Raw genomic sequence first — 15,608 nt, 5'->3', positions numbered from 1 at the left:
CGGGACTCTCATCGGATATGATAAATCGAAGTACTAAAGCATCCGTAACTCGAATGAGGCTTGTTGGGCCAAATAGATCTATCTTTAGGATTCGTGTCAATTAGGGGCCATTTCCCTAATTCTTAGGCTACCAAGCTAAAAAGGGGCATATTCAGTTCGATAATCCAACATAGAAAGTATTTTCGATTACTCGTGTCTATTTCGTAAAACATTTATAAAATCGCATGTATTCTCATCCCAAAAAAATAATAGATTTTAAAAGTGGGACTATAACTCACTTTCACATATTTTTACTTCGTCGGGAAGTAAGACTTGGCCACTGGTCGATTCACGAACCTATAACAAATATGTACATATATATATCAAAGTATGTTCAAAATATATTTACAACATTTTTAATACGTTTTAATGTTTTAAGTTTATTAAGTCAGCTGTCCTCGTTAGTAACCTACAACTAGTTGTCCATAGTTAGATGTACAGAAATAAATCGATATATAATATCTTGGATCAATCCACGAACCAGTGTATACACGTCTCAGGCTAGATCACAAATCAAAGTATATATATTTTTGGAATCAACCTCAACCCTGTATAGCTAACTCCAACATTACTGCATATAGAGTGTCTATGGTTGTTCCAAATAATATATATACATGGGTCGATATGATATGTCAAAACATTTGCATTCGTGTCTATGGTATCCCAAGATTACATAATATATTAGAATACATGTAATACAATATAAGTTAGCTAGGATATGATTAATATAGATTTGTTACCAATTTTCACGTAGCTACAACAAGAAAAATTATCCAATTTTGTTTTACCCATAACTTCTTCGTTTTAAATCCGTTTTGAGTGTTTCAAGTTGCTATGGTTTCATATTGAACTTAAGTTTATGAATCTAAACAGAAAAAGTATAAGTTTATAGTCGGAAATACATGTTACAAGTCGTTTTTGTAAAGGTAGTCATTTCAGTCGAAAGAACGACGTCTAGATGACCATTTTGGAAAACATACTTCTACTTTGAGTTTAACCATGATTTTTGGATATAGTTTCATGGTCATAAGAAAAATAATTTTCCCCGAAGAACAACTTTTAAATCAAAGTTTATCATAGTTTTTAATTAACTAACCCAAAACAGCCCGCGGTGTTACTACGACGGCGTATATCCGGTTTTACGGTGTTTTTCGTGTTTCCCGGTTTTAAATCATTAAGTTAGCATATCATATAGATATAGAACATGTGTTTAGTTGATTTTAAAAGTCAAGTTAGAAGGATTAACTTTTGTTTGCGAACAAGTTTAGAATTAACTAAACTATGTTCCAGTGATTTCAAGTTTAAACCTTCGAATAAGGTAGTTATATATATATGAATCGAATGATGTTATGAACATCATTACTACCTCGAGTTTAGTAGGTAAACCTACTGGAAGTGACAAGAAATGATCTAGCTTCAAAGGATCTTGGATGACTTGAAAGTTCTTGAAGCAGAATCATGACACGAAAACAAGTTCAAGTAAGATTATCACTCGAATTAAGATAGTTATAGTTATAGGAATTGAATCAAAGTTTGTATATGAGTATTACCTTGATTTAGAATGATATCTTACTGTAAACAACAAGGATTTCTTGAGGTTGGATGATCACTTTACAAGATTGAAAGTGAGCTAGTAAACTTGGAAGTATTCTTGATTTTATGAAACTAGAACTTGTAGAATTTATGAAGAACACTTAGAACTTGAAGATAAAACTTGAGAGAGATCACTTAGATGAAGAAAATTGAAGAATGAAAGTGTTTGTAGATGTTTTTAGTCGTTGGTATATGGATTAGATATAAAGGATGTGTAATTTTGTTTACATGTAAATCAGTCATGAATGATTACTAATATTTTTGTAATTTTATGAGATATTTCATGCTAGTTGCCAAATGATGATTCCCACATGTGTTAGGTGACTCACATGGGCTGCTAAGAGCTGATCATTGGAGTGTATATACCAATAGTATATACATCTAAAAGCTGTGTATTGTACGAGTACAAATACGGGTGCATACGAGTAGAATTGTTGATGAAACTGAACGAGGATGTAATTGTAAGCATTTTTGTTAAGTAGAAGTATTTTGATAAGTGTATTGAAGTTTTCCAAAAGTGTATGAATACATATTAAAACACTACATGTATATACATTTTAACTGAGTCGTTAAGTCATCGTTAGTCGTTACATGTAAATGTTGTTTTGAAACCTTTAGGTTAACGATCTTGTTAAATGTTGTTAACCCATTGTTTATTATATCTAAAGAGATATTAAATTATTACATTATCATGATATTATGATATATTAATATATCTTAGTATGATATATATACAGTTAAATGTTGTTACAACGATAATCATTACATATATGACTCGTTTCGAAATTCTTAAGTTAATAGTCTTGTTTTACATATGTAGTTCATTGTTAACACACTTAATGATATACTTAATTATCATTTTATCATGTTAAACATAGTGTATCAATATCTTAATATGATTCATATGTATTTAGTAAGACGTTGTTATAACGATAATCGTTATATATATCGTTTCGAGTTTCTTAATTCAATAAACTCATTTTTATGTATATCACTCATTGTTAATATACTTAGTGAGATACTTACTTATCATAATCTCATGTTAACCATATATATATCCATATATATATCATCATGTAGTTTTTACAAATTTTTAACGTTCGTGAATCGCCGGTCAACTTGGGTGGTCAATTGTCTATATGAAGCACATTTCAAATAATCAAATCTTAACAAGTTTGATTGCTTAACATGTTGAAAACATTTAATCATGTAAATATACCAATTTCATTTAATATATATAAACATGGAAAAATTCGGGTCACTACAATATCATCAGATCTTATCAATGTTGTAATTTGTATCCTGCTTGATCTTTGCGATATATATATATATATATATATATATATATATATATATATATATATATATATATATATATATGTATATATATATATATATATTTGCCAAAAAAATAAAAATAAAAAAATTAATAGTATTACGTGACAGATTAAATTTGAGTTGACCATAATCAAAAGGGCAGTGATATGTACACAACCCCTTTTTGTTATGTACACAACTAACATGCTTTACAATGTTGTACTGTATAACACTGTAAAACATGTTGATTGTGTACATAATAAAAAAAGTTATCTATGTATCATCATTCTCCTATCACTATTTGTGCCCGGATTGAAGGGCTCTCATTGGCCCACTTTACTGTTCATGTTTTTTTATTTTTTTTATTTTAAGTACTACCTCTAAAGGTGAATTCTTTGAATAAAAAATTGTAGCCGACTATATTATTGTTTTCTACGAATTTGTTGGACAAGAATTATACACAATTATATTATTGATTCGGAGTATAGACTTTTTTAGCTCTAAAGGTGAACTTTTTGGACCAAAATTGTAGGAGACTTTATTATTGGTTTCCGCTAACTATAAGGGTGAATTTTTTGGCAAAAAATGTTTACGACTATATTATTGATTTCGGAGTATATACTACGTATATATTACTTATTTGTGGTTAAAATTTTTTGTTATCACAACATTAGAAAACATGTATAGCAAATATGTTTGGATTTTGGTACTTCATTTTTATTTTGCAACTAAATAATTTTTATCTTAATTTTAATCAGTAACATTTTAACAACGAGTTATGTATTAATTATTTATAAAAATTTAATTTGATACATTAAAAAATGTTTCATTTTAAATATAAATATTGATAAATATTGATAGATTTGTTAATTTTCGCCCAGCGTAGCAGGCGAGCTATTCTAATGAAAAGCAAGTAAGAAGTTTAATAGACCCATCAAATCATATTCTTACACGTATAAACGTGTTTTACCAAAATACCCTCTTACCCTGTTTCAAACTCCATCGCCTATCATCTCGCACGCTCCCAATAAAAAGTAACGCACACACTTTCAGTGTGTACCATCACCCCTCTTTAGGGCACAATCGTACTCCTTCATTTCAATTAAGCAAACAACCAATCGATTTTAATTTCAATAATCACCGGTGGATCGCATCAATCCAAAATATTTTCCGTACTTGTGTTTCCCTGAGTAAAATTAGGGTTTATTTTGCTTATTTGATTTGAAATAACAAGTTCTTAGAGTACAAAGCAGCGGCAAATTTGATCGAACGGTCAGAGTTAATCGACGAATGGAGGGAGGTAGTGGTACCTTTTCCTCTTCTTCTACACTTACTTTATCTGGTAATTAATAACTGTGCATGCTTTTATTTAAGTTTATTTCATTTATTCATTTATTAACCACGTATCGTTTGATTGTTGCTGTACAAGGAATAATACTCAATCGTTTGTATGTATAATAATTAGACTGTGAGGTAACTGTGTTTAGAATGCTTATGAATCGTGATTAGTGTGAACTTTAGGGTTTATGGAACTAGGGTTTGCTCGAGGACTCTAATTGGGATAGATTTTGGAGGTCGATTAGACGAAACCTTTTTGACTTGAAATTCGTATTTTTTAATACTTGTTTGTGTTGGTTGGGAGGTGTTAAAAACTTTTTTGTAATGTTCTCTTATTATGAAATATGAAATTGAGTTTCGAGAGCTTGAGTTGAGCAATTGTTAGTTTCATGTAACACTAGGACTGGGTTTCAATCTTCCCAAATAGAAGATAGGATCCTGAGATGATAAGGTCAGAACCAACATCTATATAGGAAGACTAATGCATGCAGGTTGAAGCTGTGAAGCCCCTAGCATACTAGCAAAGATAATGACGAGTAACCTATGAGTGAAATGATTGGCCTTCGTTAGGAAGTTCTTTGTAACCGGATAGTAACTACTTTTTAGAGGACTCTCAATATATACAAACAAATGAAGTGGGACAGCACATCACAACATAGAAGGATGATGCTTTGTGTTAAAATGAAAATTGTAGGAAAAAACATTCATGCCCCCTGTGGGGCTAGGGATCCTTTAGGTTTATGAAGGATATCGTGAGAATTTTTCCATTTTACATGTGTTAGGACAGTTGAGTCAAGGTAGAATTATTTGCTTAATGGGTCGGAGTACAAGTTGGTTTTAAACCTAACATGTTTGGATGTCGCATGCTATGCCTATTAGTCATACTTTGTTTTTCATTAGTGATTGCATTGGGCATTTTGTTATCTTTGTCTGAAATGTTAATCTAGTTTTACTAATTTAGAATTCAAACTAACAGGCTGTTTACTTTTTTATGAATTTGCCTATGTTTCCATTTGCCTTTGTTTATGTTTGCCTCTGTTTGAGAAGGGGTGTCTGATTTGCTGATTAGATGACAGATTAAGTGATAAATGACAAAGAAACAACTTTACTTACTGATTTAAGAGATGTACAAAACAGATCATTAAGTGGAAAGTAAATAGGCATCTTCCAAGTAGAAACCTTTAAGAAAATTGTGAACATTATGGATGGTAAATTGTACAGTAATAAACTTATAAATTATGTACATGAGGTAGCTTTTACTATAATAGGTGTCTTTCATGAAAGCATAGTGAGATGGTACTATTATGCTTCTTTATTTAACTGATACTATACAGTTTTTTTAAGCATTTCAAGTTGTCACGTAATAATTTTAAGCTGTGCTTCACATTATCTGTTTTTATAATAGCTATCGTTTATTGATTGCTTGTGTGTGTGTGTGTGTGTGCATATATCCGTTATAACTCTGGAATAACTTTAGGGATACTCGATGGATATTGATGACAATGATGCTCAAGACCAGAATCTTCAGCTAGTTGGCGAAGGGAACTCCAAAGTTACTCCGATATTGCATTCGTATGGTCTTCCCAAATTTGAATTTGACGATAGCCTACAAGGGCATTTAAGGTTTGATAGTCTGGTAGAAAACGAGGTTTTTCTTGGTATTACAAGTCAAGAAGACAATAACTGGATTGAGGAATATTCACGTGGAACTGGTGAAATACAGTTCAGTTCAAGTGTGGTAGATTCATCACATAAGAATGTATGGTCTGAAGCAACATCTTCTGAATCTGTTGAAATGCTTCTAAAATCAGTTGGGCAGGAAGAAAAAGTTGCAGAAGAAACAATAAATGAAGACTTTGATGCTTGTGAGCCCGGTAGCTTAACTAATTCAATGGATCCTAATCATAACTTGCATGAGAATTTTGTTCAGTCAAAAGTGAGTTCAGATTGCGGGCCATCTCTTGCTGAATCTGAATCACCATCTCAAGAGACTCAAGTTTCAGGTAGAGAATTAGATTCAGTAGTTATAGGTGAGAAAGTAGTTGATAAGGTATGTGATGACCTACATCATAAGGCAAACAAATTATCAAATGAATCTTCTGCTAATGAACTGCAAGAACAACCCTCTGTCTCCAAAGTAGTTATAGGTGAGAAAGTAGTTGATAAGGAATGTGATGACATACATCATAAGGCGAGCAACATTGCAAATGAATCTTCTGTTAATAAACTACAAGAACAAGTTTCTGTTTCCGAAGTAGAGTGTGAAAATGTGGGTCCCTCACAAAATGTTGATGCAAGTGTTGAGCAGGAGTCAGATCATATTATCAAGAATGAAGAGAATAATATGTGTGATTTAACCCATAACAGTACTATCATCGAATCTTCTAATTATAATGTGCCTGAGGAATTTGTAGACAATCAAACAGTTGAAGGTAGTAACCCTGTTGTTGAGGAACCTTCAGTTTCGTTAGCAATAGAGAGCTGCGATATGCAGGTGGATGAACGACACGATGCCCCTGTATGTTCGATTGAACAGTCTGAGTATAACAACACATCAGTGTCCGCTTCTTTAATATGCTCAAAGATAAATGAGGAACCTAATGATAACATGCCTGAGGAATCAATTGCTGTTTCCCCAAATGTTGACTGTTTGGAAACGCAAGCAGTTGAGGACACTGATATGAAGTTAGGGATTTTGGATCCTTCTAAAGCTAATGTGGGTGGTCTTTCGAGTCCGTTTCACGCACGTAGTCATTCTGTAGAAGAAACAGGAAATGGAGATGATATAAAATCTGATATGGAAGAAAGAACTGAGATTATCCATGTTTCCCCAAATAGTGGATGTATTGAAACGCAAGCAGTTGAGGACACTGATATGAATTTGGCTTCTTCAAAGTCTAATGTGGGTCCTCTTTCGGGTCTTTTTCACACACAAAGTCATTTTGTAGAAGAAACAGAAAATGATGTTGGAGGTGATTTAAAATCTGAGATGGGAAAAGGAACTGAGATTATCAATGTTTCCCAAGATAGTGTTTGTATTGAAACGCAAGCTGTTGAGGACACTGATATGAAGTCTGAGATTTTGGATTCTTCAAAATTTGATGTGGGTGCTCCGTCCGGTCCGTTTCATGCACATAGTCATTTTGTAGAAGAAACAGAAAATTGTGTTAAAGATAATACAAAATCTGAGATGGGAGAAGGAACTGAGATTATACATGTATCCCCAAATAGTGAATGTATTGAAACACAAGCGGTTGAGGACACTGATATGAAGTCGGATATTTTGGATTCTTCAAAATCTAATGTAGGTGCTGTTTCAAGTCCATTTCACGCAGATAGTCATTCTATAGAAGAAACAAAAAATGGTGTTGAAGGTGATTTAAAATCTGATGCGTGTGAAGGAACTGAGATTATCAATGTTATTGAAACAACACAAGCAGTTGAGGACACTGATATGAAGTCAGAGACTTTGGATTCTTCAAAATCTGATGTGGGTGCTCGTTTGAGTCCGTTTCACGCACATAGTCATTCTGTTGAAGAAACAAAAAACAGTGTTGAAGGTGATTTAAAATCTGAGATGGGTGAAGGAACTGAGATTAGCAATATTGGTGAAACTTTAATAACATCAGACTTTTCAGCTGAAATGCCTTCTGAAGACATCTTAAATAAGGATGAATCAGCGGGAAATAATGTTTTGAAATCTCAGACAGAGGATTTAAATGGTGAGGAAATTCGATCATTGAAGCCGGATGCTTTCTTTAAAGGTCAAGGTGCTACTTTTAATGAGAGACATGATGCAGCATTGCATTTGGATTCTAGAGATATGGGCGTCGATGACGTTGGAGCTTCTGATAACCAAAAAAATGTTGAGCCATCTTCGTCCTTTGAAGTTTGTGAAGTAGTTATTGCAACTGGTCAAGGATCTGAATTTAATGTCGCTGATATGACAAATGCAGGTACATTTAAAAATTTCTATTGTTTGACTTTTTATACGAGTATTTTATAAAAGGATTTTACATTTTATTTATTTGTAGTTTTCAAATTTTTTCTTTTACATGTATAATCATATATACACATATAATCATAATCATATACCTAGACACACACACATCTATCTTTATATATTCATGTGTGTGTGTGTGTGTACATATATAGGGGGCTGACCAGCGGGAAGGGGGACGTAAATCCCAGCTGGTATCATCCTCACGTTGTGGCATGATTGTAAATACTTCCAATTTTTTTTACCCCAGTTCGTTAACATTCTTGTTCAATTTTGCATAACCAGTTACTGCTGTAGATTCAACTAAAAATTCATCTCCTGACACACTGGATGATGTACAATTGCCTTCTGGAGCTGTTGCTACAGCTGAAGAAGTTAACGAAGACCAGCCAAGGTCCCCTATACTTGGGGTGAGTTTAGTGCACAACGATAATGATAATGATGGGAAAATGGAAGTGGGAAGCTCCAAGAAAGTGACCCCAGAAGTTAATAGCACACTGGATTGTGCATCAGACGGTCCATTACCCATGGATGAAAATGAGGATGGTGTGCAATTGCCTTCTGGAACTGTTGATACAGCTGATGATGTTAACGAAGACCAGCCAAGGTCCCCTATACTTGGGGCGAGTTCAGTGCGTACTGATAATGAAGGAAAAATGAAGGTGGGAAGCTCCAAGAAATTGACCCCAGAAGTTGATAGTACGTTGGATTGTGCAATAGATGGTCCATTGGTTGAAAAGGAGGATGTTACTGATGGAGTGGAAAGAGTTGTACACGATCTTGCTGGTCATTGCGGTTCACCTATTGGAAACTTAAATGCAAGCCCGAGTAAACAAACCAGAGAGGATAACAAAGGAGGTCTCAAGTTTTCTAAGACAGTGGAGACGAGCTTTATTTCTGGTAATTCAGAAGCAGAAGGGGTAAATAATGCTGACGAAGGAGGTCTATCAGTCCCCAAGGAATTAACAGGAGAAGATGAAGTGGAACCTTTAAATTTAGCAGGTATACTTTATTCGTATATTTATTATATGTCAAGGATAGAACCTTTTAGGTATAAATGATGTGTAAATATGTTTTTGTTATGCCAATACTGTTCTGATTACCCGACTGGTATTACAGTTAATACGCCAGATGAGCAGCGGGCTTCTGTTGATTTATCTGTTCTATCTGAACATGACACTACTCATGAGGTGCAGACTGAAGGTATTACTGTTTCATCGGATAGACCTCGAATTGGAGGTCCTTCTGTTTCATCAGATAAACCTCAAATCATGTCATCTTCAGAGACAAAAGACATTGAACATTCTCAAAGTGTAAAAGGTAATCAAGAGGCCACCCAGGGTTTCATCCTTGAAAATTTTCCAGTTTCAAAGGAGAGTTGTGAACAAGATGGTTTTCAGCCAGTTTCAGTTTCGTCGAGTAGTCCTACAAAAGAAGAAAAAAGCTTTACTTTTGAAGTCAATGCAAATGCTGGTCAAAGTCTTAGCCCGGCAATGGTAGTCATTGTTTTACATTTGTGCTATATTATAGTTTACAAGCATTACTCCTATTTTTATTGTAGCCCTTTATAATTCTTCTTTTTATGAACCTTTTAGAATACAAAGGAGTCATCTTCTATCAGTGCAGCCAATGAATCCTGTGCTACCCAATCGAATCCTGTCAAATTGCATGAACATACTGTGGTTAGTTCTGAAACACCTATCAGTTTACCCAATGAAGCAGTAACCAAAAAGACTTCTGATCGTAAACCAAGGAGAAAATCAGTTGTGAAAGAATCTTCTAAAAAAGGTACGCAGTCGAAGGAAACAACTCCCACTAGACGTTCGAAAGCCGAAAAGCCACATGCTTCATTAACCCATCCTCCTGCAACTGGAGATGTTACTCCCGCCAAAGATTCAAAACCTAATGAGGGCATCGAATGCAGCAATTCAAAGTCCTTGAATGTGCCTGACCTAAATAAGTCAACCTCTCTGTTACAACAGTCTTTTACTGACAACCAACAAATGCAATTGCGAGCGCAAATTTTAGTATACGGATCGTTAATGTAAGTACTTACACCTTAAATTTATATGCACATGTCTGTCTCTCTTTTGGTTTTAATATGTTCGAGTGAATGTTCCAGATCTGGAGCGCCACCAGATGAGCCTCATATGGTTGTTGCATTTGGGCAATCGGGTCAGTCAATTACCTTATTTCACAGTTGCATTGGGCAATCGGGTCAGTCAATAACTGATATGCTATTATCTTTACATGTGCTTACAGATGGTGGACGGAGAACCTGGGAGGCTGCTTGGCATGCTTGTCTAGAAAGGGTTCGTGCTCAGAAGTCCATAGTGAACAACCCTAGTACCCCTATGCAATCACGATCAGGTATATAATGAATTTAACCCAATTCAAGATATTTTTGCTTCTTGCTGTTTATCTGAACTCTATTGATTTTATACGGTTTAGGTAACAAGGATTCTGATCAAGAAATCAAACTTGGTTCTTCTCAAAGCAAATTTATTTCCTCGCCAAATGTTAGTCCCATGATCCCCATTTCATCCCCTTTATGGAATATTTCTACGCCGTCTGATGCTATGCAAGCTAATGCAATGCCAAAAGGTGGTGTTCTTGATTATCGCCAAACACTTTCTCCTATGCTTCCTTATCAAACACTACAAGTGCCTGGACACAATCCATCTTGGCTATCTCAGGGCCCATTCCCTGGTCAATGGGTTGCAAATTCACCAGTTACTCCATTTAGTGCTCGATTTTCGGCTTTACCCATAACAGAATCAGTTAAACTAACAACTGTCAAAGAATCAGGTGGTCCAGGTATACCTGTGATTCCTGTTAACCCTGGTGCTGGTCCAACCATTTCTCCTGTTCCTTCTTCCCTATCTAGCATAAACAATCCAACGGTGTCCTCTGGTCAGCCTTCAGGTAATTCAAAAAGCAGAAAGAGGAAGAAGGCTCCTGCTAGTCAAATTGAAGTGGCGTCTCAATCCACACCCGTAGCTCATATTCCGTTTGCTTCTCATACAGAAAATTACAATCAAATCTCGTTTCCTTCTCAAAATCAGACAAATTCGGGGACTGCTCTTGTGGTTACTAGCCAACCTCTATCATCAACCCCTTTTGTGACACCTGTTCCCGTCATCTCTAAACCTAGTGCTGGTCAAATTAGTTTTCCTGATGAAAACATCCCGAAGACTGTCAGAAGAGAGGAAATTGTGAGTCAAATTGAACAGTCAAAGGTACAAGCAACAGATGCAGCAGTACAAGCTGCCACTGCCATCAGTCACTGCCAAACCGTATGGAGCCAGCTGGCAATGCAAAAGAATTCTGGCTTGGTTTCTGATGACGAAGCAAAACTTGCATCTTCAGCTGTTACAATAGCAGCTGCTTCGTCTGTTGCTAAAGTGGCAGCTGCAGCTGCCAAAATTGCATCAAATGTTGCTGAACAAGCTAGGTTAATGGCTGATGAAGTGTTTCAATCAAGTAGGATTGGTAGCCATGATCAAAGTATTGTGGTTTCACAAGATAAGTCTACTTCAATCATTTCCACTGCCAGAGAAGCTGCTCGTCGGAGAATTGAAGCTGCATCAGTTGCATCAAAACATGCTGAAAATTTAGATGCTATTGTAAAAGCTGCTGAGCTGGCAGCCGAAGCTGTATCACAAGCTGGGAAAATTGTTACCATGGGTAATCCTTCGGCTTTAACAAAGTTGATTGAAGCGGGTCCTGAGGGTTACTGGAAGACTAACCAGTCATCTAACCAGCAGGTTTATTCTGATAAACGGAATGTTCAAACGACTCCTAATGATAAAGACATTCATACTTTGAAACATGGTTTATCACCGCAAGAGAAGTTTGAGGATTTGGCTAAGAATCAGATGGTAATTGTTGATGGCATCTCGGGTTCAGGTAGAAGCTCTCAAAATGATAGAAGTACAACGGGTCAAAAAGGTCCTACTTTGTCCAAAACTGTTGGGGGAATTCCTGGACCAGTCTTCAGATCTGATGGTAATTTAGATCGTGATCAAATCGTGCCTCAGAGTACTTCAGGCAGTTGGAAAGAGAACATCATAGAGGGATCCTTTGTTGAGGTAATAAGAAAGATTCTTTTTTTTGAGCAAAATGGTTCCCTGTGTGAGGCATTAGGATATTTGTCAATCCATTTGTCTGTATTTTAGGTGTATAAAGACGATAGCAAGAACGTAGGTGGCTGGTTTGCAGCAAATATATTGACTTTGAAGGATGGAAAAGCATTTGTCCGTTACACTGAAATCCAATCAGATGATGGTAAGATGATACAAGTTATGTATTAATTATTTGAATAGTTTAATATTTTTAGGCATATGATGATCATAAATTTATTTAGGCATCTGTATAGTGATTAATTTGTTTTATTACGAAACGTTATTTTTCATCTTTTTTTAGGGTCAGGAAAATTACAGGAATGGGTCCCACTTGAAGTTGAAGGCACCAAGGCACCCAGGATACGCATTGCCCATCGTATGACTACTATGCATTTTGATGGCACTAGAAAGAGAGGCAGAACTGCTCTTTCGGATAACACTTGGTGTAGTGGAGATCGAGTTGATGTGTGGGTACATGATCGGTAAGCATTATTTATCATGACATTATATTATTTGTTATTAATTATTAATTATTGTGAAGATGCCCTGTTAAAATTTTAGGTTATATATGTTTTGTAGCTGGCGTGAAGCAGTTGTTGTGGAGACAGATAAGAATGATGCAACTTCCTTAACTGTCCAGTTTCCTGGTATGCATGGTTGGATTGAATTACCATTCAAACTTGCCTGAAAATATGTATTGAAATTTTGGCCTATGGCCTCATTGTAACGACCTCTGTTGCAGGTCAAGAGAAGACGTCAGTTGCTAGGTCATGGCATGTCAGGCCAACTCTTATGTGGAAAGATGGCAAGTGGAGTGAGTGGTCTAGTTTAAAGGGACACCGTTCTACTGAGGTTAGGTTAATCTGTGTTTTAGTATGTGTTTATTTTGACTTGAAGGCGTAAGAATCAGGATTTTAGTGTTTCATGAAAATGATTGTGATTTATATTTATCTTTATAGTTAAAGTTCAGTTGATTGATTTTGGATATATGAAACTGATTGATTGAAAATATTTAGGTTACTCATCTATGCCTACTTTTTAAACCCACAGTTTTACTTCTAATGGCACCGTTAGAAAATAAATATATTGGAATTCATAAAATATTTATAATTGATAATTTACAAATGGATGATTCATAGAAGTATTATATCTTTGCTGATACGCTTTCACTTTTCATCATGACATTATGTTAAGATTCACTGTAAACATGAAAAGTGAATGTTCGTTAAGGTGTTTGATATAGTAATATGGTAAGCTTAACCATTGTCATTAGTGCAATGGTTAGCAGAACCCACCCTGTTTTTATGCTAGTTTATTAAAACAGGGCTTCTTTTTAAATTGAAATACTTCAACAACTAACAAAGATGCCCGTTTTGTCAATTTTGGTAATTGTTTGTCAACAATCAACCTTTCTATGGTACAACAGATATAACGATATCGTGCGTGCCAATTTTTGTCATTAAAATAGCACCATTTTTGCTACATGTTTCTAGACAAACTGATTATCAGATTGTGGTATGACATCATCAGATCCAAACCACACATGCAAACACTTTCTCATTAATTTTTAATAATTTAAATGTTACAGGGTGATACACCACATGAAAAGCGACAAAAGTTTGGTACCCCTGTTGTGGAAGGCAAAGAAAAGGGTAACATTTCAAGTATTGTTATTGATCTTAATGAGGCTGGGAGACATAAAGAGTCAAAGATACTTCCTTCATCTGGCCAAGGAACTTTATTCGATGTCGGTAAAAGTTCTAAGAACGAAAATAAGCTTAACACACATAAAACAACAAAGATTAGTACACAGAAGGAAAGGTCTAGAGTGGTTTTTGGTGTTCCTAAACCGGGGAAGAAACAGAAATTTGTGAATGTTAGCACGCATTATGTTGCTGATGGAAGCAACATAAATAATACACCAAATGATTCTGACAAAGTTCATTCTAAAAATGATACTAAGGAAAAACAAGTTGCTGCAGTAAAATCCAAAATCCACCAGCCCAGAAAACCACCAATTCCATCACTCAGACCGGTAACTTCAAAGGATAAATCTAAAACCAATAACGCCACGTCACATGAGGCTTCTTTGAGTGATAAAAATGTCCCGGGTTCTGTTGGTGATGATGAAAACATCTCTGGTCACGAAAACCGAATGGATTTGGGCTCTTCTTCTAACACCGAGGATGTCGAGAAACCTTTAACATCGAAGGCCCGCTTGAACAAGAGAAAAGTTGCACATGTTGAAAGAAAGACAACTAAAATCGAAGTGAAAGACAAGTCAACATCGGAAGCTGAGCCACGCAGATCAGTTCGTAAAATTCAGCCAACTTCGAGGGTGAGACTTCTTGTTTTTGTGTAATGATAAAATCATGTGTTGCATGCTTTTGTATAGTTCCTTTAACTTGTCTGATTGGGTGTTTTGTGGGGTTTGTTTTGTGCAGCTTTTAGAAGGGTTGCAAAGTCAATTGACCATCTCAAAGATGCCCACTGTTTCACATGCAAGTCAAAGGAGTCACAATAAGGTTACATCGAAAGGTAAATAAACTTTGGCCTCAAACTATAATTGAAAAATTATATCTTCTCTTTAGATTTCAGTTTTTATACATTGGGTGCGTGCATCTTTGTAACAGGGAGTACAAACTCAGGCTGATGAGAACCGGAAGGTAACCAGTCCAACTACAATGTTGTTCTATGTAATTAAGCAGAGGTGGTTATAGAGCTAGGAACGGGAACGGCTCCCCGTTACCTTAAGCTTCCGAAACATGTTTTAACCTGTAGAAGATGTTTATATATTTATATTTTTTTTACCACATTGCCCTTGATAGGAACTGTATATGGATGGATATGTTCTTATGGTTGTTACTGTATCATGATTGAAGCAGAGTGCTTACCATTGCCATTGAGAGCTTCTTTGTTTCTTCTTGTTGCTATTATTAGTAGGCTATAGTGCTAGTCAATTTCCATTGACAACACCAAATTATGGATATATACGATCTCAAGTGTCCTATCGCTTTTTTTTTTTTTTCTTTCTTTTTTTTTTTTTTTGGCCAAAAAACTAAAACTCATATAGAAACGAGGTCGTTTTCCAAAGGAAAACGCCCTCAACAAAGATTACAAAAGAAACACGGGAATGGAAACTTGCTCAAGAAGCAATCATTTAAGACAAAAGCTATCTATAAACGAGTCTCCACTAA

At 35.4% G+C, this 15,608-nt stretch overlaps 1 protein-coding gene across 4 annotated transcripts; it reads left to right on the top strand.

Annotated features, from left to right (window-relative positions):
* Window positions 1-4,011: 4,011 nt before the first annotated feature.
* LOC139843798 (uncharacterized) lies at window positions 4,012-15,317 on the top strand. Of its 4 annotated transcripts, none has more exons than XM_071833949.1 (15): window positions 4,012-4,249; window positions 5,765-8,243; window positions 8,573-9,289; window positions 9,407-9,783; window positions 9,883-10,331; window positions 10,410-10,462; window positions 10,550-10,657; window positions 10,739-12,378; window positions 12,466-12,574; window positions 12,713-12,893; window positions 12,991-13,058; window positions 13,154-13,263; window positions 14,000-14,749; window positions 14,856-14,949; window positions 15,045-15,317. In XM_071833949.1, the coding sequence occupies exons 2-15, from the start codon at window positions 5,774-5,776 to the stop codon at window positions 15,062-15,064; spliced, it is 7,146 nt and encodes a 2,381-aa protein (XP_071690050.1). In that variant the 5' UTR covers window positions 4,012-4,249; window positions 5,765-5,773; the 3' UTR covers window positions 15,065-15,317. The 4 variants fall into 4 exon arrangements, with proteins under 4 accessions (XP_071690050.1, XP_071690051.1, XP_071690052.1 ...); XM_071833950.1 differs by having other exon boundaries at window positions 4,012-4,252; XM_071833951.1 differs by having other exon boundaries at window positions 4,012-4,291; window positions 8,585-9,289.
* The last annotated feature ends 291 nt before the right edge of the window (window positions 15,318-15,608 follow it).

The sequence above is a fragment of the Rutidosis leptorrhynchoides genome, chromosome 4, assembly GCF_046630445.1.
Source record: "Rutidosis leptorrhynchoides isolate AG116_Rl617_1_P2 chromosome 4, CSIRO_AGI_Rlap_v1, whole genome shotgun sequence".
NCBI classification, from domain to species: Eukaryota; Viridiplantae; Streptophyta; class Magnoliopsida; order Asterales; family Asteraceae; genus Rutidosis; species Rutidosis leptorrhynchoides.
Note: the sequence above shows the minus strand (reverse complement) of the source record. Positions and strands in the feature narration are given on the sequence as shown.